At 31.8% G+C, this 22,772-nt stretch overlaps 3 protein-coding genes across 4 annotated transcripts in view; 1 reads left to right on the forward strand and 2 right to left on the reverse strand.

Annotated features, from left to right (window-relative positions):
* Positions 1-6,044, reverse strand: part of LOC105364295 (lys-63-specific deubiquitinase BRCC36) — an 8,739-nt gene extending 2,695 nt beyond the window's left edge. The window contains exon 1 of the mRNA XM_011502186.1: positions 5,967-6,044. The gene's annotated coding sequence lies outside the window, so the exon portion shown is untranslated. The remainder of the gene's footprint in view (positions 1-5,966) is intronic.
* Positions 6,045-10,995: 4,951 nt separating this feature from the next.
* eRF1 (eukaryotic release factor 1) lies at positions 10,996-15,987 on the forward strand. 2 transcript variants are annotated; one of them, XM_011502190.1, is made up of 10 exons: positions 10,996-11,161; positions 11,667-11,842; positions 12,051-12,178; positions 12,261-12,411; positions 13,068-13,258; positions 13,434-13,563; positions 13,644-13,864; positions 13,946-14,093; positions 14,579-14,693; positions 15,689-15,764. In XM_011502190.1, the coding sequence occupies exons 1-9, from the start codon at positions 11,076-11,078 to the stop codon at positions 14,656-14,658; spliced, it is 1,311 nt and encodes a 436-aa protein (XP_011500492.1). In that variant the 5' UTR covers positions 10,996-11,075; the 3' UTR covers positions 14,659-14,693; positions 15,689-15,764. The 2 variants fall into 2 exon arrangements, with proteins under 2 accessions (XP_011500492.1, XP_011500491.1); XM_011502189.1 differs by lacking the exon at positions 14,579-14,693 and having other exon boundaries at positions 15,689-15,987.
* Positions 15,988-18,200: 2,213 nt separating this feature from the next.
* Positions 18,201-20,595, reverse strand: Mcm10 (minichromosome maintenance 10 homolog). The gene has a single exon (XM_011502191.1). It carries the CDS (start codon positions 20,543-20,545, stop codon positions 18,347-18,349), a length of 2,199 nt encoding a protein of 732 aa, XP_011500493.1. The 5' UTR covers positions 20,546-20,595; the 3' UTR covers positions 18,201-18,346.
* Positions 20,596-22,772: the final 2,177 nt, after the last annotated feature.

The following is a 22,772-nucleotide window of genomic DNA, read 5'->3' on the forward strand; positions in this document are numbered from 1 at the left end:
CTCTTCCGAGCCGTTTGATCGCGTTGCTGAAGCTCGAGCGAGGGGCGATTCTCCATCTCCATTTCTTTCTCATTCCTTTTGCTTTCGTCCATTCCCTAGGTCCATTAAAGGCAAATATCGGCTCGGTCTAACTATCATCATTACCTGCCTGCTATTTGCGTTATCAATATCTCGTCGCCGTGTGATTGTGTAAGCGCAGTGTGCCGAAGCCACGCAACGATATTACTTTATCACCCGACACCTTTGAGCCTTTGAGCAGTCTATCCTCATCCTCATAATGGATATTGTTTATTGATTTCGAGCGATGGTCTAACAACGATGGTCAATATGCTAATAGTATGCAAAAAGTGGCTAATATGCGATCCCTACTCCTTAAATAAAGACGGACGACCCCTCAGCCGTCCGCCCCCGTTAAAAGCTAAGCCGAGGCGCAATCTTAACGATTAATCCCAACGGCGTGGATTTACAGGTGAACCGAGGCGATATTTTCATGCGAGTTCAACCACTTATATAAATGCCTACCTTAATAGCGGCTTATACGCAAGGACCTCCAAATATGTTTTGTCGGCGACGATCAAATGAGCCAAAACTCCCCCAAGGACATTGAAAGTGCATGCAACACGCAGCTTTTAAGCGTCGCCGTCGTTGTGCCGATATCGTCGGCCACTCCTTTATCGACGGCCATTCATAATTTGCATTTGCATTTGCATCGGTACGATACGGTGACTTCAAATGCTAATGCACGGCTTAGCTTAATTTCCACTTTATATTCTTACGAATGGAAATGTATTTCGTCGATATTCCATCTCCTTAGCGATTGTGAAAATTTTTTTTACAATGCGATAATCGAGAAAAATGAAGGTTAAAAAAAGGCATAATAAACGAATGTGCTGAAGTACCAATGAGTATATTCAATGATCAAATAGTTTTCGATAATAAACGGAGAAAGCTGACCACATAATGAATACTACTTTTTGTCCATGAAATAGAGACTTTTAGCTCTGGAATGTAAACAATTATTGCATAAACGACCATTGCCTCCCTCATAAAGACGAAATTCCTTTGATCGATAGAACCGCGCGCTTAAACAATTAAAGTACAATTTCTATTAGACTTCTGTGATTGAATGAAATAATAATTGAACGATACTTGATCGAGCGACAACTTGCAATAGTTAATGTAAAGACAATACATCATTTAAACATATATAATAATCTAATATATAACAAACAAATATAACAATCCATTTTAAAATATAAATACAAACACCAATGATTTATTACCAATAATTTTCATATTACAACTACAGACTTGATGCATATTATTGCTATAATTAATTGCCATTTTTTAAATTTACTATGGATTATAATTTATAGTTGAATAAAAGAAAAATCACATGATTAGTTTACCAATTAAAAGTTTATATTTTACATACTATCGGCTTCTTTCTGATTAAATGAAATGAGAAAGCAACTTTTTATTATGAAACAAAATAATTAGGATCGGACGTTTTTTAATCGTAATGTTTTGTACCTTTAAATTATTATCCGTTTGCTTATAACAATAATATAACTTGTCAGCAAAAGATTTCTATCGAACAATGACTCACCATCGCCACAACTTTTTAAACTTGTTAGACATTAATCATATTACAGGGTAAAAATAAAAAAAAAAAAGAAAGAAAGTTAAGATTAATGATTTAAATTAAATTAAAAATAAAAATTATTTTTCATAACGAATTGTATTTTCTTTATTTTATTATGTATCATCGAACGGTATCTGTGTGTGATTGCATCGCTAAAAGATGCATATTTGTAAATATTCTATTCAACTTTCTCCACACGGTATATCATATAATTAATATCGGTAGATTTAGAAATTTACGCTTGGCAGATCAATGTATCTCATTATTTATATAAATACGTTCTAAGCAGCAATAATCTTTTTATGCATACATTTTCAGTATTTGCTCGCCAAATATGTTACATTAAATTATTTATCATATTACTAGTTTCGAACTATCATGTAAAAAATAAAATGGCGAAGACTTAGTAATAGCATGTTAAATGTTTTATTAATACAAAATTTTAATTTGTATTAATTATAATTTTATAAGATTTACGAGACTCGCATTGAAGTGAAATATCGAAAAAGAGAAATTTTACGTCCCTTGTAATAGCCATACAATAGAAATTCTTTGCTCGAGTTAATTAAATGATTAAGGCAGTATCGTAAATTTATAAGCTGTTTTATAAATTTGCGACTCGATTTGTAAGATTTTTAAGAAACTAGCATCCAATTCTTGGAAAAATTACTTTTAATTGCATGTTCATAACATTATACATTAATTATATTACAATATCGTTTATACTTTACGTTATGCATCATTGTACATCTACTCTACATATCTGTTTGCAAGCTTTTGATTAACATAACTTTTGCTTCGCAACTGAATTAATTTCATTGTTATATTAATGAATATTTTTTCACTTTATATACACGTCTATTATGTCTTAATCTTATCAAATATAAATTAATTATACATATGCACTTTGTACTTAGTCTTCCGAATTGTTTTCATGCATAATGCATCTATATTTTATGAATTTTTATTCTTATTCTTATTATTATTATTCTTATTCTTCTTATTATTATTTTATGATTTTTCATATGTAATAGAAATCGTCAAAATTGCTTAAAAAAAAAAAAAAAAAAAAAAATGCAACCTATTACTTCATGAAAATTAATATTCAAACTTCATTCGAATTAATACGATAATTAATGCTAAATGAAGTAAATTATTTATATGTTTCTATGGATCATTAATATCTACATCTTTTTAAAAATTATTTGCTTAAGCATAATAATTTCGTTTGTATGAAATTTTTTTTTTTATTATTATTATTAATAGTTAAAGTCTTAGAGAACTTACAATACATTACTTCTCAATTATAATGAAATTTTTATTTACATAATTTTTAACGCTTTTATCGCAAAAGTTTTATCGATCAATATCATGCAAATGTAAAAGACAAAAATTAGTTTCATCTAATTGTATCGAAGAATCATTTATCTTTACGTTCATATATTATAACGAGATTTATAGAATAATTCATTTTTATAATAATAATGATAAATAAGTCTTTTCGACAAAAAATTTTTTTACAAAAATGTTTGTTAAGATATTAATTTAATAGATAATAGATAATCACTCGTTTTTAACGGAATATGCTCATGATATTTTCATTTCTAAACAATACCAATACAATTTTTGAAATTTTTTTTAGAAAATTTATAATCTAATTTAAACAATAATATTAGTATTTGTAACAATTAATTATTAAAAAGGTTGAAATAATAATTTTTTTTTTTTTTTTTTTTTTTTTTTTTCAATTAATTATTTGTAAATATTCTTATAGTAGAAATATCAATTTTTAAGACTACATCTTAGTCATATGTAGAGAAATTTAAAATATTTGACACGTGTTGGTAAGACCGTCCTGATTACAATAAAACATTTCTCTAACGCGAACACGTTTTAAATTGATTAATTACATCAATTGGAGAAGGACATCATTTTTAATACTTATTTTATAAGGTCATGTACGAGAGTCATACTTATATTTGCTCTCCGAATTACCGTATTATCCTCTCGGATAAACTGCTATTATCCATTCGAAGCTTACTTACATATAGAATTTAGAGTTACTCCAATTTAAATAATAAAAGTATTTTGTGATACGTGGACGAATAAATCAATTACTTAATGCTCTGTCGAAATTTTTTTGCAACTTTTTCTATTCACCGCAGTTTTCTATAACCTCTGAAATATAGAGATAATCATGGAGATTAATACTCTGTTTTATCAGTGTTTTTAATAATTTTATTGTCGTGATTCTTTCCAAGAAAGAATTACTTTTATTCATTAAGTTTGAAAAATTTTTTTGCGCTATTAGGAGCTAAATATGTTTGGCCTTCCTTTGTTTTAGTAACTGACGAGAGTAGCCATTTTGATCATAGTCAAACGATTATCTATTTTTAGTTGTTAGTCGGTAACTAATGTTTTGCTACTTGGTATTATTTTTTTTTTTCATTATACATTCAAGTGGCCGAAGATTTAGTTTATTTCGATAAACAGTACATATATAACTAGAATATACTACCAGACTTATAATTGCGTCTTAAAGTATTTTCAAGTCTGTTAAACTACCGAGTATGAGCTTTTAAGTATATAAAGCATATCGAGTAATTGATTATGACGCATAGTGCAAACGCGGTATTGTACTTACAGTTTTTGTCTTTTGATTTAGTACAATCATTTTAAGTATTTTGCTTGTCTTAATATTTTTACCTAATTGATTGTTTATAAAAAGTATTTTTACCGTATTCATCCGTATATACTAAAAATAAAATATATATTTTCAAATTCTTTTACCCCAAATTTATTGGAGATATTTTTTGTCTTTTAGTTGTTTAAATAAAAAATTTAATAGCGTGAATTTTCACGTTGCTCGTAAGATTTCATAATTCCTTAAAGGAATTATTTCACTCTCTCTCTCTCTCTCTCTCTCTCTCTCTCTCTTTTTTTTCCTTTTTTCTTTTTTCTTTTTTCTTTTTTCTTTCTAACATTTTAATCAACGTACTGGTCTTATTTAAGAAAAATTTTGAATTTAAAAATTCTAACGACACTTATCTTTAAGAAATATGATTAGTTATCGAGAATAGTTATTGATATCAGATCGTACTTAATCAAGATGGCAGTAGGTGCAATTACAAGCACTTGCGTAATTCTATATTGTATATACTTTTCATCAATTGTACGATTAAGTAAATTAAATTCTGATTTAATGTTATTAATATGAATGTGAAATTTATGGATAAATTTACATGATAAACATTATCAGTGTTATATTTTAGAAGAACCAAAGAAAATTTGTGATAAACTCCATAATTTTTTCAAATAGCTCTAACAATTTATCGCCGTAAGATACTATTATTTATTATGGTTTGTCAAATTGATCGATTATTTAAATTCCAAGATATTTATTATTATTCCCGGAATCATTTAACAAAGTTATTACTGTAATTGTCTACTCGCGCAGTACATTTTTTACGTAAAGACCTTTATGTACGTTTAAATCTATTATCATGCACTATTGTTGATCCATTACGTCATTAAATTAGCTTTCCAAAAAAGGGTCTTTTTTTTATTTTGAAAATATTAATTGTGAAACACAATATATATATATATATATATGTATATATAATCATTAATTAACTTGCATATCTATGACAATTTTATTGTTATTCATGATTTAATAACATAATATGAATGATTCTTAACTCATTTAGTCTACGATTGATAATATTTAGACATATAAATAATAAATTTTCAGATCGAAACTATTTAACAATGTATCCTTCAGGTTTCGTACGATTAAATATTTATTGATCTGCTATTAATCCCGGCATTTTAATCGCAAAAAGTGGTTACAATTTTATTTCTTTGTCTTTTAATAGTACTGTTGTATAGTTTAAGTTCTTTTAAAGTTACCGCTTCAATTTAATAGTTTCATCGATTTAATTAATATTTATTAAATATATGAAATTATTGATATAATGCAATACTCAATGTAGCCTTTTTTTAGAGATGTCATTTAAATTTTAGATTAACCTCTGTATCAAGTCTGTCAGACTTGTTTATCTAGACTTTTCTAGAGGCTGCTTTATCAGCTGCCTCGTACAAATTTATATCTCAAAGAAGACTATTTTGTAACGGTATAATTGCTTTAAATTTATCCTTCAAACTTTACCGATTGTTTCTACATTCACTCTTACATTCGCTTAATAAATAATGTATTGTTTCATAATCTAATATATATATATATATATATATATATAGATTCTCGATAACCAGTCTTTATTGTGATAGTACTTATAACAATTTTTAATTAAAAATTGCTCACCATTTAAATGAGAATTCGCACAAATAATCACCCGTTACGTTGTCAATCAACTACATAAATAGTCATTTTTGCATAAGTTTGATAATTCATAGATTCACATTATTCGGCAGCAATATTTTTCACTCGGTAACTAACTTACTGCTCGCTCATTTTATAGGCCAATTAAAAATTGCATTAAATACTATTGGAGTTTGAATTAATTAAAGGATCTTTTACGCTCAATTTAAAGACCAAATTTAATTTCAATTTAAAACTCGATCGATTCGTTTAAATAATTATTAATAAATTATTAATAAAGCAATAGTTTTTCTCTTAAGAATCGATATAATCAACTCAAAATGACAGAGATAGAGAAGATAGTTTTTCAATAATATTTTTGCATTATTTTACATCGATGATACGAAGGTATGAAGTAAAAAAAAAACAAAAACAAAAAACAAAAAAAAAAAACAGAAAAATAGAAATTTTAATTAAGTTTAATTTTTTTCTTTCTATAATTAATGATCGTAGTTATACGTTGACACGTAGATAAAGATTGTGAAAAGATTTCGATTCCATTATTTAAACATTTGCATTTTTCATCATCGTAACTACAGTTTCAATATTGAATCATAAATATTGCATATTAAATTTTTAATAAATTTTTATATTCATCTTATTATTATTGTTGTTGTTGTTGTTGCTGCTTTTTTTGCTGTTGTTGTTGCTGCTGCTGCTGCTGCTGCTGCTGCTGTTGTTGTTGTTGTTGCTGTTAAACTACATTTTGTAAGGGACGATTTATTGCAATATATACACATATATTTCACGTGATTAAAGGATGAACGAGCTTTTTCTTGTCTCAGGGTGGGCTAAAAATCTACAATATATTTTACCTTAATGAAAAAGGATTTTAGTAAATGCTGTGGATACACAATTAAATGAAGTTAGTTTAATAATATACATATTGTATTCTAATATTATCTAAGTGACAAATTTATTTTATGATTATTATAAAAACATATAATATATTATCGTTGAAAAGCAAATAAGCTGCTAATGTAAATGTTATGTCACCGACATGGGATCTTCCTTTCATTTTTCATTCGATATTAATCAAGGAATATGATTAGTTACATTTTAAAGAAATAATTATAAGCTTATATTCGTTTATATTGTATTTATAATAAATAATTAACGAAGGATTGCCATTATATTGTCAATCGTTCCGATATAAGACAAGTTTTGTCGCCTTTCTATACTCAGAACTTGTTCATGAAGATTATATATTTGTAGAAATAAAACAGTACATGTTTTATTTATACATTTAATATTCATTTTATATTTATCAACGTTTTTAAATGTAATAAACGAAGCTATACGGTTTGTATAATTTGTTTGCGAGTGACAGAATTCAAACGAAAACCTTCGCATGATAAGTCGAGTTTGACTTGTTTTTAGAAAAATGTTTCACTAGGAAACCAGTAAAATCTGAAAGATCCACGAATTGTGAAGATAGAATTTTATAATGAACGAGCGTTGTCGAAAATATTCCATGATCTTATAATTTAAAAATTAATAAAAACAATTGATTACGTTCGAATATAAATTTATAAATTAAACACGAAAGTCGATTTAACTATTATACTCTTAAACCTCTGTTGATTTGTTTTTTCTTTGTTTTTGTTATTGTTATTGTTATTGTTATTGTTATTGTTTTTGTTTTTGTTTCTCATTAGATAGTATACAGAGAGAATGTAAATTTAACAGTAATTGGACACAACTCGTGAAATTGAAATTCGATATGATAGAGCCGTTATGGTAATACCAAATTCCCATCGCTATTATTTTAAAATGAATGATAATGATAATGATAATGCATTCTAATTTATTAATTTAATTTCGCGGAACAAGCAATCGATATTTTATTTTATGTAAATAATATTAGCGGTCTGACTACGAGTATATATTATCAAGTAATACTTGTTAAGGGTAAATGTTTCTCACAATGTTTGAACATTTTTTTGTCAGCGATATTGCATCAGTGGATGACGATGGCTTTTCATTAATTTTCTTTTAATTATAAAATGACGACGAAGAATAAATTTATTATAATTTATTTATTACTTATTTAATTCTAAGTTACGCATGATTGTATGAATTTAATAAATCTTTTGTAAAATAATTTCGAACGATAATTAGATTTATGGAGGAGAAATATATGTAATATACGCAGAATAATGGCAATTGATAGCATTGGAAAAAAAACAACATTACGTAATGAATATTTATAAAAAATATTTATTAATTCATTTTCATATAATAATTGGAATAGTTTCACGATTGAACTTTATTTAAATGAATAAAGAGACAATAATAACAAAAATTTCTTTTGCTATATTTGTAATTTAAGTGGAAATAATTATGATAATGTTTTTAGTAATTCACTGCACAAATGCCTATGGAAAATGTTGTAAGTCATATGTTACAATTTTCGTCAAGACTTGTTTTACATATGCTATTTAGTCACTGGCTACGAAACATTACTCTTTGTTTATTCCTTTAGCATCATATTTATCTTATTTACTCTTGGGATCGCGAAGACGAAATAAAAAACCACATAATATCATCATCCCTCGGGTCTTGTCCGACTCTTATAAAGGAAATTATTTTCCGAGAACGAAATCAGCGTGTTCGGGGCTATTAGTTGTTAAGGGATATCTATCAACATACTTGAAATGTAAAATATAAACGGTAATATTTATAATAATAATAATAATAATAACAACAACAACAACAACAACAACAACAACAACAACAACAACAACAATAATAATAGCAACAATAACAATAGCAACAAAAACAACAACGACGACGATGACGACGACGACTATGATGATAAAGACGATGCCGATAACGGTTAATTGTCATAATAACAGCAATAATAATTTCAATAATGATAATAAAAGGATAAAGTAAATGAGACGAGGCGGTGGCAGACGTAGAGAGCGCCGGACCGAGGGAGTCGGACACGAGTGTGACACATCGCTGTCACGTGCAATGTTATTCCCATGAATAATCGATGTACCATGGCATAGCATAGGTGGTAGGCGCGAGAATCGAGGGGGCGGAGGAGGGAGGGAGGCGGTCGAACAACGCCAAGTCGCAAGCTCCCCAGGCCCATCCGCGCCTCACAATCGATAAATCGCTGGGTGGCGGCGATTCGCCACGGTCTACTACATGGAAGAAGGAAACCCTGGGTTCGAAACACTCGGCATGACGACGTCTCCCCGCCCCAGCGACTCCGCGTGCGCGTCAGTCTGGCCACGCGAGCGCGAGCAAAAGTCTCGAGGCGAGGGAGACGACGCAAATCGCACTTGCCGCCGCTCGCCGCTGCAGCAGTCGCGAGAGCCGCCGAGTCACGTCGGACTTTATTCAAGGTTTTCTCGGCCTCCTCGTCTCGCGTGAGCCGGCCAACGTCCGTGGTATGGTGACCGCACGGATGTTCGCGCACAACGGCTACGTAGACGTCTGCTCCCGGAGCTGCAACGAGAGAGGCTAACGCGCGAATTCGCCTGGTGATTGTCGGCCTCGGTCGAGCTACGCGCTCAGGGACTAACGGGTACGCGGGTTCCGATATCGTCGTCGCGCATCTCTCTTTAACGAAAACGGTGAGAGTGAGTGAGTGCGTGTCCTGTCCTGTCCAGCCCTGTCTCTTGCCTGGTGCCCTCGTCGAACCTCGAGGACACGCGCGTTGGCTCGAGTTCGTCAGGAAGGAGAGCAAGAGGAGCTGCGGAGTCCTTGGGAGCCTCGTTGACGTCATTGAAATCTTGATTTCGTCCCACCACCATACGCCACAACCCCTGTAAGTTATCTCTCGCCTCGTGTCATGTATTCTCTCAATCATCCACTCTTTCTTTCTTCCCACCCCACGAGCCATACACGTATGTACATATCAATGCAGCATGCACATTTTTTGCATGGGTGGACGCGCGTGCGTACACATCCCGTTATACACGCCCGCGTGCAATGCGTACGACTGGCATGTACGTGTGCAGGAGCGTAAATACTAAAAGCGGGTGCGCGCGTACACGTGCTTCATATTGATTATTTTTCCCTTTTATTTTCGTCTCTCGACCCCATCGTCGCGTCGACCATTTCATCGTGTCGCACGAATAAACACGAAGGAAAAAAAAAACTTAAAGCTCTCGGTTCGCCGCTCATCCGTGTATGCGTGCGTGTGCCTCGCGCCTCTGCGCGATGAATCAAGTCCGTATTCCCTTGGCGGATTAAAGAGAAAGGAGGAACGAAGGCGGAAAATAAAGAATGCGAGGAATGAGAGTTATTCGACGGCGACGACCACGCGAGCATTAAAATTCTTAACGTTGCGTGTCTCAGCGATCAGCGAGAAAACTGTCGGCACAACGCGGCACGGCACGGCACAGCACGGCACAGCACGGCACAGCACGGCACAGCACGGCACAGTACAACACGCCGTCCGCGCGCGATCCAGTTTGTACCGGATTGCGGCAGAGATCGGGCAGATTTTCTCCTTTCCCTCTCTCCTTCTGTCTTTCTCGTTCATACCCCCCCTCCCCCCTCTTCATTCTCCTCTGTCCCTTGCCCCCCTTATCGACGCCCGTGGCCCCTCCGCGCCTCTCGCTCTTTCTCGCTCTCGCGCATACTCCCTCGCTGATCTAGAACCCCCTTATGTGCTAACTCTGACGTCCTTCTCGCACTCAGTGCAAGGCGTACGTTTTATAAAACGTGTGCAAGTCGTTGTCGCAGGTGACGACGGAGCCGCTGCTGCTGAGGTCAATCGCCGCGGAGGAGGGCATCCCGTGTTCCCTGTGGAGGTGTGCCCTCGACGAGCCGAAGCAGACGCGAGCGCGTGAACGTGAGCCAGAGAGACGAGGGAGATAGGAAGTGTGAGAAGTAACGAGAGGGAGAGGAGTCGAGAGCCGAGAGCCGAGAGCCGAGAGCCGAGAGCCGAGAACGGAAAGTGGAGAGCAGCGGGCTTAGAGCGGAGAGCAGAGAGCAGAGAGCAGAGAGCAGAGAGCAGAGAGCAGATAGCAGATTTAACGGGACTCCCCAGGACAACGTCGCCGCCGACGCGCCACACCAGCCGATAGGATGTCCAACGAGGAGACCTCCGCCGATCGTAATGTCGAAATTTGGAAGATCAAGAAGCTCATCAAGAGCTTGGAAATGGCCAGAGGGTGAGCGTATACCTTTTTTCAGCTTGTCGATTTAATTCCAAATATATTTTCGAACACGCCATATGTTTCAAAGTTCCGAGCTTCGAGTTCTTTGTCTTTTTCATTAAATTACTTCCTAAACACGTGAATGTGGGGTTATGAAATCATTTGCACATTGAATCATAATTCCATGTCATTATACATATTGGTAGCATAGACTTTATAACCCCAATTGCCTAAAGCATTAATTTGATATCTACTTTATTGGTTTTATTACTAATTAATCTTATTGCGAGTTGTCTATTTTTATTGACATTTATGTAACTATTAGAAAATAATTATCGCAATGAGCATAACCCGTTTTAAATATGCTCTATTTTTTCAACATTAACTTTGACTTTAGATTTTAAACAATGATATACAAAAAGTTCGATCCCTCTAGTTAATACTGCATTTTGATGTTACCTTATGCCCACTGGATGCTGGATGCTCAAAATTAAATGCTTCTTTTTTAATTATTATGCAGGAATGGTACAAGTATGATTTCACTTATTATTCCACCAAAAGATCAAATCTCTAGAGTCAGCAAAATGCTGGCCGATGAGTTTGGTACAGCGTCGAATATCAAGTCCAGAGTTAATAGACTGTCCGTCCTGGGTGCTATTACATCGGTACAGCACAGGCTAAAGTTATACACTAAAGGTTAGAATAATTTTGTTGATATTGTAGTCGATCGAGCTGTTCAAATTAGCAGTTTTAAATATTAATTATTAGAATATTTAATGTGCTTTTAGCTGGACATTAAGAGCGACTTTGATTAAATGCATGTGCATAATATTTTTTCTACTTGTTTTTATTTATGAATAAGATTGAAAATTTATTATCGATATATTTTGATATAATTTTCCAGTACCTCCGAATGGCTTGGTTATTTATTGCGGAACAATTGTTACCGAGGAAGGAAAGGAAAAAAAAGTGAATATTGACTTTGAACCCTTTAAACCAATTAATACTTCGCTTTATCTCTGTGATAATAAGGTAAATAATTAGTTTTACAATAGTCGAATTGCGTAAGGCTCGCTTTAATGCCCTATTAATTAATTATTATTTTTATTTACAGTTTCACACAGAAGCTTTAACAGCATTACTTGCAGACGATAATAAATTTGGTTTCATTGTTATGGATGGTAATGGCGCACTTTTTGGAACATTACAGGGAAACACGCGAGAAGTGCTTCATAAATTTACTGTAGACTTACCGAAAAAACACGGTACGATAATGACTTTATTGTATTTAAATAGATTAATCATATAATCATTTTGTTAAATAATTTCGCATTGATCGTAACAGAATTAACCATCCTTATGTTCTTGTTTCAATTGAATATTTATTTATTTGTACTTTATGGATAGTGCGTGAAGTAAAAATTGAAGAGGTGCACGTGACGTCGTTAATGTGATTATCGTGAAATGTATTTTTGAAAATATTTTATGGATTCGTATACAGCCAAATTGGTTACACGCAAAGTATTTCCTTGAATTTTTAATTTTTTTAATCTCTCTCTCGCTCTCTCTCTCTCTCTCTCTTTCTCTCTTTCTTTCACTTTATAATATAACTTTATAAAAACTTTACATCATTATTTGCAAAGCATATTATTTCTTAACTAAAAATATCGAGGCATATTTTGTATTAATTACTTTCATTTATTAGCATACTTTGTGATCCTTACGATATTTGACATTTTACATCATTTATCAATGACACTTCACAAATATTTCTTAAAATAATTGCTAAGGCAATAATACCACGTGCCTTAGATCTAAGATAATAATTATGATATTTTTTCTTTATGCGTAAAATCAAAAGGGACGTGTAGGTGCTTTTACTTAAGATTTTTCTCATATTTTATCTATTGTTTACTTGCAGGTAGAGGAGGTCAGTCTGCGCTTCGTTTCGCTCGGCTGCGAATGGAAAAACGTCACAATTATGTTCGCAAAGTTGCTGAAGTTGCCACACAGCTTTATATCACTAACGATAAGCCTAACATTGCCGGTTTAATTCTCGCTGGTAGTGCCGATTTCAAAACGGAGCTCAGCCAATCCGATATGTTTGATCCCGTGAGTTCATTCGTTACATATTTACTACCAAATTTAATAAATAAATTCGTAATCTTTATCATTGATACCAGAAATGGGTATACAACATAATATAAACACGAACATTTCGAGCATTCGCAAACAAAGCATTATACAATGTAAATCAACTATTTTTATCTTTTTTATCTTTATTTAGAGATTGCAAGCAAAAATTATTAAATTAGTTGATGTTTCGTACGGTGGAGAAAATGGTTTTAATCAAGCTATTGAATTAGCTGCTGAATCTTTACAAAACGTTAAATTTATTCAAGAAAAAAAACTAATAGGTACGCAATTTGTAGTTTCTAAAGACAATCTATGCTCAAATATTCAATAACTAGTTAGAAACAATTTATTTTATAACCAGGTCGTTACTTCGATGAAATTTCTCAAGACACAGGGAAATATTGTTTTGGAGTGGAAGACACGTTAAGAGCTCTTGAATTAGGTAGCGTCGAGACGTTAATATGTTGGGAGAATCTTGATATTCAAAGATACGTCTTAAAAAATCATACGAGTAACGAAGAAAAAGTTTTACACCTGACTCCCGAACAGGAAAAAGACAAAACCCACTTTACTGATAAAGAGGTTAGTTTTACATGATGAGTTTAATGCAAGTATTCTCAATAAAGCCGATGCTTCATACGTTGATGTTTTTGTCTCGCTTAGAGTGGCGTTGAATTGGAATTGGTAGAATGTCAACCTCTGCTAGAGTGGCTTGCAAACAACTATAAAAGTTTTGGGGCAACATTAGAAATTATTACAGACAAGTCTCAGGAAGGATCCCAATTTGTGAGAGGTTTTGGTGGTATTGGAGGTGAGTGTCGCTTAATATACAAACTTTTTAAGAAATTAAGTACAAAGTTGAAATGTGTTTCAATTGAAACAAAATTTTTTTCAATACATTTGAAGATGATTACTAGTAAAATTAATTTACTATCTGTAAATTTTTGTAAATAAATAATTATTAACCTTAATGTCGTAGGATTATCTTAACGTTATATTAAAATTTTACAAATAAATGTTGTTAACGATAAAATTCCAATTTACAAATGCTTATAATATAAATGTTTTAACGAATAAAAATGATATTATTTATTTGTCAAATAGCTTAAGGGGTCGAGAATTAAAATTCATAATAAACTTAATCGAGCCTCGATCAAATCTTCATTGTACAGTTTTTATTTTAAACTTATCAAGTAAGCCTAATTACAGATAGAAAACTAGATTTTCAAAGTAAATCATCTTGAATGTAATATATAATTGAACAAACCTTTAATACAACAGTTTTTCGGTATATAGGAATCCTTCGCTACAAAGTCGACTTCCAGTCATTACAGGCTGATGAGCCTCTCGATGACGTCGACCTCGACGATTATTAAATTCGCGTCTTCGTCGCTCGGTCAGAGTCGACCAGGTAGCTTTCTACAATTATTCAAGTGCGCCATTTCGCTATGTCGTTATTATTTTATGTTTCTTTCATATTTCGTACAACAAACTTTTTCATTCTTCGTATAGAATCACTTGTATAAAGTGTGTCGTATCGTTTATTTAATTTATAGTGGAACATGAATTTTTTTTGTTCCTCGTTAAAAATACCATCAAGTCTGCAGTATTTTAATCAATTGGATGTTCTTTATTACGTAGTTTAGTTGTTTGAATATGTTTCATGTTTTATTTTCATTTATTATTATTTTATTATTCTTACATGTATCTTTCGTATTTCTTTTTAAACAGCACAATATGAGATATAAAGGATGTTAAATTTTATTTCGTGACTGGAACATTTTAAAGATTTGTCTGCATGTCTTCATATTATTTATAATTGCCACATTCTGTAGAGTGTCATTAACAGGATGAAAGCCGTCATTTGTTATTTCTAATATTGTCGCACGCTTCTCGTAAAGTCGTATTAAAATTCTATATAATATGTTTCTATTTATTTTTTTATTCTTTATTCGAAATCGTTTAGATTTTGCATGTTAGATTGTTATAGATATTAATCACAAATTCTTACTACGTTACTAGTTGAGAATATTATAAATAATCATTTTGGTACATTGCAAGAGGAATGTCTTGAAATATTGTGTAAATGCTGAAAATTTATAAATGTGCCAAGGTGATTGCTTTGAAAAAATTTACTTTACATTTAAAATTTCATCTCACGTAAGTTATTCTAAAATATTCTGTATGTATGCTTATTAAAACATAAAATGAGGAAGACTCTGTAGTCTTTGATTTATGTTACTGTTTCATGTTTTTATCATTTTACAATTAATGAAATCCTAACTAACAACGTAAGAGTACAAGGCCAAATTCTTCCTCTTGTAGTTAATACGAGTACGATATCTATATTTAGGTAATGCGAGCTGGAGGGAATGCATAATTCATCTCAATTTGTAAATTTTGCAGGTGTTTTGCGGTACAAGGTGGACTTTCAGAGTATGCAGTTAGAGGAAGTTGAATTCGACAACTTCGACTATGATGATTATTAAACTATTTGGACTCCAGTTTTGGACGTTTTTTTTGGAAAACTCATTCAGAATTAAAAGTCACAAGAGAAGAAAGCAGCTACCAGAATCTAGGAAACGCCGAAAGCTATAAATTCGTCTGACTCTACATCTCTTTCTCTCCATCATTCCAAAATGGAAAGAAATGAAGATAGGATCCAAAAGTACTTCTATTTTTTTCTATAGAAAAAATAAAAAACAAAAAAAAAAAACGTGGTTCTGTGAACTCTATAGCTCTGAAGGATCGAGAGAAAGAGAAAACTGGTGCTGTGTAATACGTAAAAAATAAATAAATTAAATAACAGTCTGTGCTTGTGAGTTAAAGACTCGACACAGAGAAAACTGCGACACCTAACTAAAAGTCAGCTTGATGCCTGCCTACAACATTAAAACGACGTCATGCCGTCGCAATTTTCTATCGCAACGTTGACTCGTCGTCGAGGCTGCTCTGAGACTCGTTAAACAACACATGCAAAATATCAACATTTAAAGTTTATTCATTAGTAATTGCATTGATTGCAATGAAGAAAAAAAAAAAAAAATTTTTAATTCGCGCACTCTGTGTCCTTTATATATTTTTTTCTCTTTATTGTTATAATTCTAATACCAATATCTTTTGGAAAAAGGATTTTCATTTCTTATTGTTTTTGTGATTTTTATCGAATTAATATCGAGTGTATGGTCGATGAAATTAATAAAGATTTCGTAGAGATGTATGGTTTCTCCAACGGTGGTAGCAGCTACGAGGCAGCCTTAACAAAGTCGGTTGACCTGCCAAACGTTACCTCTGTTCGCATGGAGAATCATGGATGAAATGTAATAAATTGATTGCTATTACCGATATGGTGTACAATATTAAAAAATACTTTGCATAAAAAACAATGTTACATAATTTAAAGAAATGAAAGATATTGAAATTGAAAAATATTGAATTTTAAATATCCATGGAACAACACAGAAATAATCTAAAAGTTCTTATTAATCTCCTTATTTCCTATATAATGCTTATGTATCCAAGAAGGGTCGAACACATAACAATTTGAATGAAATGGATGGATATAGAAATATAATATTTTCATATTAACTTTATTACTATATAAGTAATTTTTTCTTTTTATTTATTAATTTATTGAAGTACATAAATGAAAATTTATGACCTATTGTGAATTTAGTCATATGTACTACAATCATAAAATAAAACAAATCAAATGGAAAATACTATTGAAAAAAGAATTTTAGTTTATGTAATAATTCTAAAATATTTTAACAAAAATTTTAATATATTTGATATTATTTATTAACACAAATGTCGTTTGCTAATTTTTAAAAATACATGTAATTAAATTTTCATCTAGTCATACTAACTATACATCTACTTGAATTAAACTTTTTATATACAATTTCAATTCCGTAACTTATATATATCAGTACATATTGTAAATAGTTCTTGTAAAATGTTGCCATAAAGAATTATAAAAAAAGAAAAAAAAAATACACATACATACACACGTGCACGCGCGCGCGTATGCATACACACGTATATATATTAAAAAAAAAAAAAAAAAAAAAAAACCAATCAATTTTCTGCAATGATTAATAAGCTATTAATTTCATACGATAAATTTCAAGAATATTAAACAAGATTTTCAATTATAAGCAAATCACAATATTTTCTTAATTTAATGATATACAGTGAATATGATAAATAGCAATAGATGAAAATTAATATTGCATACTTGAAAAAAATGTATCTTCAAGTGATTACTAAAATTTCTCGTAATTTAAGTAAAGAACCGTTTCCCTTTGTAAGATTTCATGATTTCAACTAATTCTTTAATCGTAAATGATTACGGAATTCTGATGCTTTAATGCCTATTATTAAACATTTAATAAAATTCTCTATTGTGTCTATAATTAATTTTCATTTTTTATTTTAACAGCTCAGTTGAATTTAAAGACATATTTTACAAATTTCTTTAAAGTTTATATTGCCAAATAAATGAGTTTATAGCTTTTAAAGTAAGCGCATGTAAAACATCTTGTTTAATTTGCGACAGGAATGCTTAGTATAACTATGAATATACGTTAGAATATTTTTCCAAGTTTTTGTATTTTTTATATTCATTGAAATCTTATAATGAAAAGGAATTTATTGACTTTTCTTAATTTATGTAAATAGAAATATAAGATATCTAATTTAATGGATTTTTATTTTTAATAAATAAAAGTTAAATTGCTAATTATATTAATGTTTGATATACTGTATAAAAGTAATGAGAGTAATTAACCTTTGCAAGTGTAATTTTATTCACTCAATTTAAAATTATTAGAACTGTACAATATTCGAATTCAATTTACATATGTATATATATATATATATATATATATATATATATATATATATATATATATATGAAATATCACTTAACTTTCATAATTGTTTCAGGAAGCAATCGAGTAATTATGCTTTTAACATCACAAGAATTTGTCAGGTTCATATTTCTCTAAATGACATAACGATGCAGAAGAATATGATACGAATGAATTATTGGGAGATGTATTAATTAGATTCGGGTATTAGCAAATTAAGACTGGCATCGGCTATTGTTGATCCAATGAATTTTTCTTCTCCACCTCGAATACACAATTTTGGACCCGTTACTTTAGACTTTTTCTCATCCATCATGCTTGTTTTTACCCATTTTATACTAGAACACTTTTTACAAGGATTTGCAGGGATCCTGTCGAGACTTACAGTTCTATTTTCACAGTTAGCACATTTGAAGAATCTTTTGACAGCATCGATAACTTTAACAGGGTGCTGAAGCGTTTTACACAGATCTGAACCAGAGAATGCAACATATTTACAAACACTGCAATAAACAGCTTTGCAATTAATTTTAAACGTTTCCAACATTTTTATCTCTAGCCGTTCCTTCGATTCGCCTTTTTTGAAATATAGTTCCATCTCCTCGTCTTCTCTATTTTGAATAAGATCGCTATGAACTGATTTCATTTCCATCATTTTTTGAAATTTACTATTTAATTGCTTACAATTTTTTACATCTTGATCTTTTTCATCGTTTTTATCCTCTCTTTTGCGTTTACGACCTTTGTCTTTTAATAATTCCTTATCCGGACGAACATTGTTGGGGTTCAATTTTTTTATGCTACCATTTCGTTTTACCCATTCGATAGCATTTAACTTGGCCCTGTTTATAAGATTTTTCGGAATTGATTCTGAAAAGTCAATCATTCCACCCTTCATTCCACTTCCTAATTTTGGAGTGGGCAATTTAAACTTAGCATCAACTTTCTTCTCTTCGTTCCTAGGTGGTGAACGTAAATTTTCATTGCCGTTGCATCCCCTTAGCTTATTCAATCTCTCTATATCTTTTTTTGATTGACTACTTGAAAATTCAACAGTGGTTTTCTTTACTTTGCTTTCTGGTGTTATTTCATAAATTGTCTTTGTTTTCTCCACTACAGGTTTATCACCTCTTAACAAAGCTAGACGTTCGCAATCCTTTTTAAAAAGGGCTTCGTTACGTTTGGCTGGGATAGCAATAAATGGTAATGCATCAGGATGACGTCGCTGCAAGACGCCCGCCTGTTTAGAGTTAGTATTTTTTGAAATTCCAAAAGTTCTGTTCATCGAGGTAGTTTGAAGTTCAGATCGTCTTGAATATTTTCCGTATTCTTGTTTTATATGATAAACACAATATTCACAATTGCTTAAATTAACCGGAGACGTGCAAGGTTCACCATTTTTTTTTACTGATTTGCATTTACCCAAATCCCTGGAAAAACCTAATATTAGAACTTTTTGAGAATTATTAACAGAAAGTGTTGCCAAGTCTTTATCGTCTCTAGATTCCAGCACAGAGGGATTTAAAATACTAATGACCGTACCATTTGATACTTTCCAAAAATTTTTATATGCACTACTAAAAAGAAATATGGAAACAGTTTTCATATCCATACCGAGATCAGTAATTTTCCAAATGCAATACTGATTACCTTTTTGCGACGTTTTGGTCAAACTTTTATTCAATATTATCCCTCCAATTACCCAATCCTCGTTTGAATTTCCCATAGATTGATTAGTTAAATGCAGCTTCACCGATGAAACAGAAACTGCTTTTCGGCCTTGCATTTTTTCAATCAACTCCGATGATGAAATCAAAGGCTTAATAATCTTGAAGCCAAAAATTGGATCTTTATCAACATTCTTTTTAATTGAATTATTAAAGTCTCCTTGACATTTTAAACTACTTTGATCGCTTTTCTGTACTAAAGAATTAGAATCATTTGATACTGAACTATCTGTTTCTGAATTAAAACAGTTACTATTATTTTTGTAATTTATATTATTTGACGAATTAAAGTTATTTCCTTTTTTGAGACTGGAGTTAAAATTTATATCTTCCGGTTCTTTATTCTTTAATAAACACTTTATCTCTCTGCCATATTCAGAATATCGTTGTTTTTCAAAATATTTTTTATCTTCATCGTCGGAAGAATTTACATTGTCATCGACATAAGAAACAGATTCGCTTGGTAATTTTGGAGATTTTGTTTCGACAATTTTATCAGTACAATTTGTAGAATCGCTGTCGATAAAATTGTAATCAAGCTCTTTCAATATAGCAGGTTTAATTTGCTCGGATGATTCTGTACCAATGTGATTTGAATCATCGCTATCAATATTTGCTAAGAGATTGGCAAGAACATCTTCGTCCGATTCGACATCACTCATTGTTTATGCCTATCGTTATATCAGTTTATAATCAATTCTACGTATCTAGAAAATACATAATAGCAATAAATAGTTATTTTATTATTTTATAATAAATAAAATAATAAACAAACAAATCATTTAAAATAAAAACAAGTACTGTCATGTTTTCCTTTTTTTCTTTCATAATTTGTTTTAAATTTTAAATAAAGGTAACGAGTACATTAAATAATATAATAAAACATACTTGCCTTTAATATAATAAATAAATATATACACACATCCATATATATATATATATGCATACATGTATGTATATAAATCACAGTTCTATTTCAGTTTGGCAAATTATTTCAAAGAATATGGCTTATGATTGAGCATTCTTAATGTACAACCATATAAAGCTTATATATATATATATATATATATATATATATATATATATATATATATCACTATATGTTTTTCTGTTATGTTTTTCTGATTAGTTGACGTAATTATAAATTGATGGTTTATCAATCGTAAGTGACAAACGGCTGACGACATTATAATTTTACTTTCACAGCACATCGATCGTCGGCTACATTCGTCGATCCTAAGAAATCCCGCCAAATTTACTTCTCTCGGCAATTTGTGATGTTCTTGTTTTGATTTCTGAAGATGGCGTTACGGGGAGGGGGCGCGAAATTTAATTATTTACATCCGCATAACATTTCGTTTGAAGTTTCATATTAATTATACAAATGTCTGCGCAAGTATGTAAGAAATAAAAGTATATTGCCAACGAACATTCACGATATATAGAGTAGCTGCAGTAGATTATAAGAACAATAAAATGAAATTCATAAAAAATTATTTACAATCTAAAAAGTGATCACGTGTGTGGTAAGTTTATATGGAAAATTATGTTTTAGAGTTTTGGAAGGTTAATTTATAGATTAATAATTATTTTGTAATAATATTTATATTAACAAGGATAGCAATTATTCTGTATCATCTGATTCGCCAAATAAATGTGCAAGCAATGATTAAAATTGCACTTGCAGTATCAAAGTAATAAGTATTTATTTCAATATTATATTGTCTGGAAAGATACGTAACCCAAGCATTGGCACTCAATTGGGAATATCTCTCGAAGCCGACACGAGGAATCGACAGAAAGAAATCACGCCAGAATGAATTTTCATTACGATTAGTTTTGCATTCATATTTGTTGAACCCAAAAAAAAAAAAAAAAAAAGAAAAAAACAAAAAACACACACACACACACACGAACACACAAAGGTCAAATGAAACGTATAAAGTATATAAAGAGGGAAAAGTCATCGTAAGAGGGCTCATCGTCGGGGCTCATCGTCGGCCCGCCAGCGTAGGGCAATACGAATTTTAAATTACCGCAAGACACGCTCCCCGACGATTCGCGCGCGTTCGAATCGATCCGGAATGAGGGAGAGCAGAGCAAGACCAAGCGAGACGGCAGTTACTTGTGAAATATTCACCACGAGGGCGATCATTGCGACCCGGGCTTGTCGTGATGGAGAGAGAGAGAGAGAGAGAGAGAGAGAGAGAGAGAGAGAGAGGTGGCTCGGGGCTAAGAGGAGAATTGGAAAAACGCCGTGAGAAAGCGTTGGTGGTGTGCCCCAGGGTGGAAAAGCGGCAGCCTGCGCTCTCGTGCGGCTTATTTTTCATTGAGAGGTGAAGCTTAATCCCGGCGTATTCGGTGCGCCAGCCTCGTAAACTATTAAAGGCTGCGGTGGAAGCCGGTGCTGTTTGGATGCCGGCGCCTTGGCATATGTTTCCTTATCTACTACCACCGCACACCCACGCACACATAACTCATTGTCCATTTAAAGTTGTTCAATTTAAAATGTAAGGACGAGATGCAGGGCGTCTCGGTATTGTTGTGGCATCGAGTTGAGCCCAGCGGGGCGCTCACAACATTTGCCAACATTTGCTTTCAATTTACAGATTTTGCAAGGATATGAGTCGGATCTTGCTTGCTTTCAAACTCCTCCCATGTCTACATACTGCAACGATGTTTAACTTATGCGAGGATACATTTCTAACTGTATATATATATTTTTTTTTTTTTTAAGCGTCGCACATTCATTTTTGAGAAGTTTAAAGATGGATTCATCTCAACATTTGTTTCAAAATCTAATAAAGTAAAAAATTCAAATTGTAAGAAATATCATTATATATCTGGATAGTAGATTGTAAAGTTTCAATAAACAATTGCTGCATCATG

This window comes from Ceratosolen solmsi, unplaced genomic scaffold, assembly GCF_000503995.2.
Source record: "Ceratosolen solmsi marchali unplaced genomic scaffold, CerSol_1.0 scaffold31, whole genome shotgun sequence".
In the NCBI taxonomy this organism is placed as follows: Eukaryota; Metazoa; Arthropoda; class Insecta; order Hymenoptera; family Agaonidae; genus Ceratosolen; species Ceratosolen solmsi.

Bases quoted from the DNA above. Each gene is read 5' to 3' on its own strand.
- eRF1 (XM_011502189.1), top strand. From the start codon at position 11,076: ATGTCCAACGAGGAGACCTCCGCCGATCGTAATGTCGAAATTTGGAAG. The intron at 11,162-11,666 runs GTGAGCGTATAC...ATTATTATGCAG, and splicing joins AGCTTGGAAATGGCCAGAGG to GAATGGTACAAGTATGATTT. The intron at 13,259-13,433 runs GTGAGTTCATTC...ATCTTTATTTAG, and splicing joins AATCCGATATGTTTGATCCC to AGATTGCAAGCAAAAATTAT.
- Mcm10 (XM_011502191.1), bottom strand. From the start codon at position 20,545: ATGAGTGATGTCGAATCGGACGAAGATGTTCTTGCCAATCTCTTAGCA.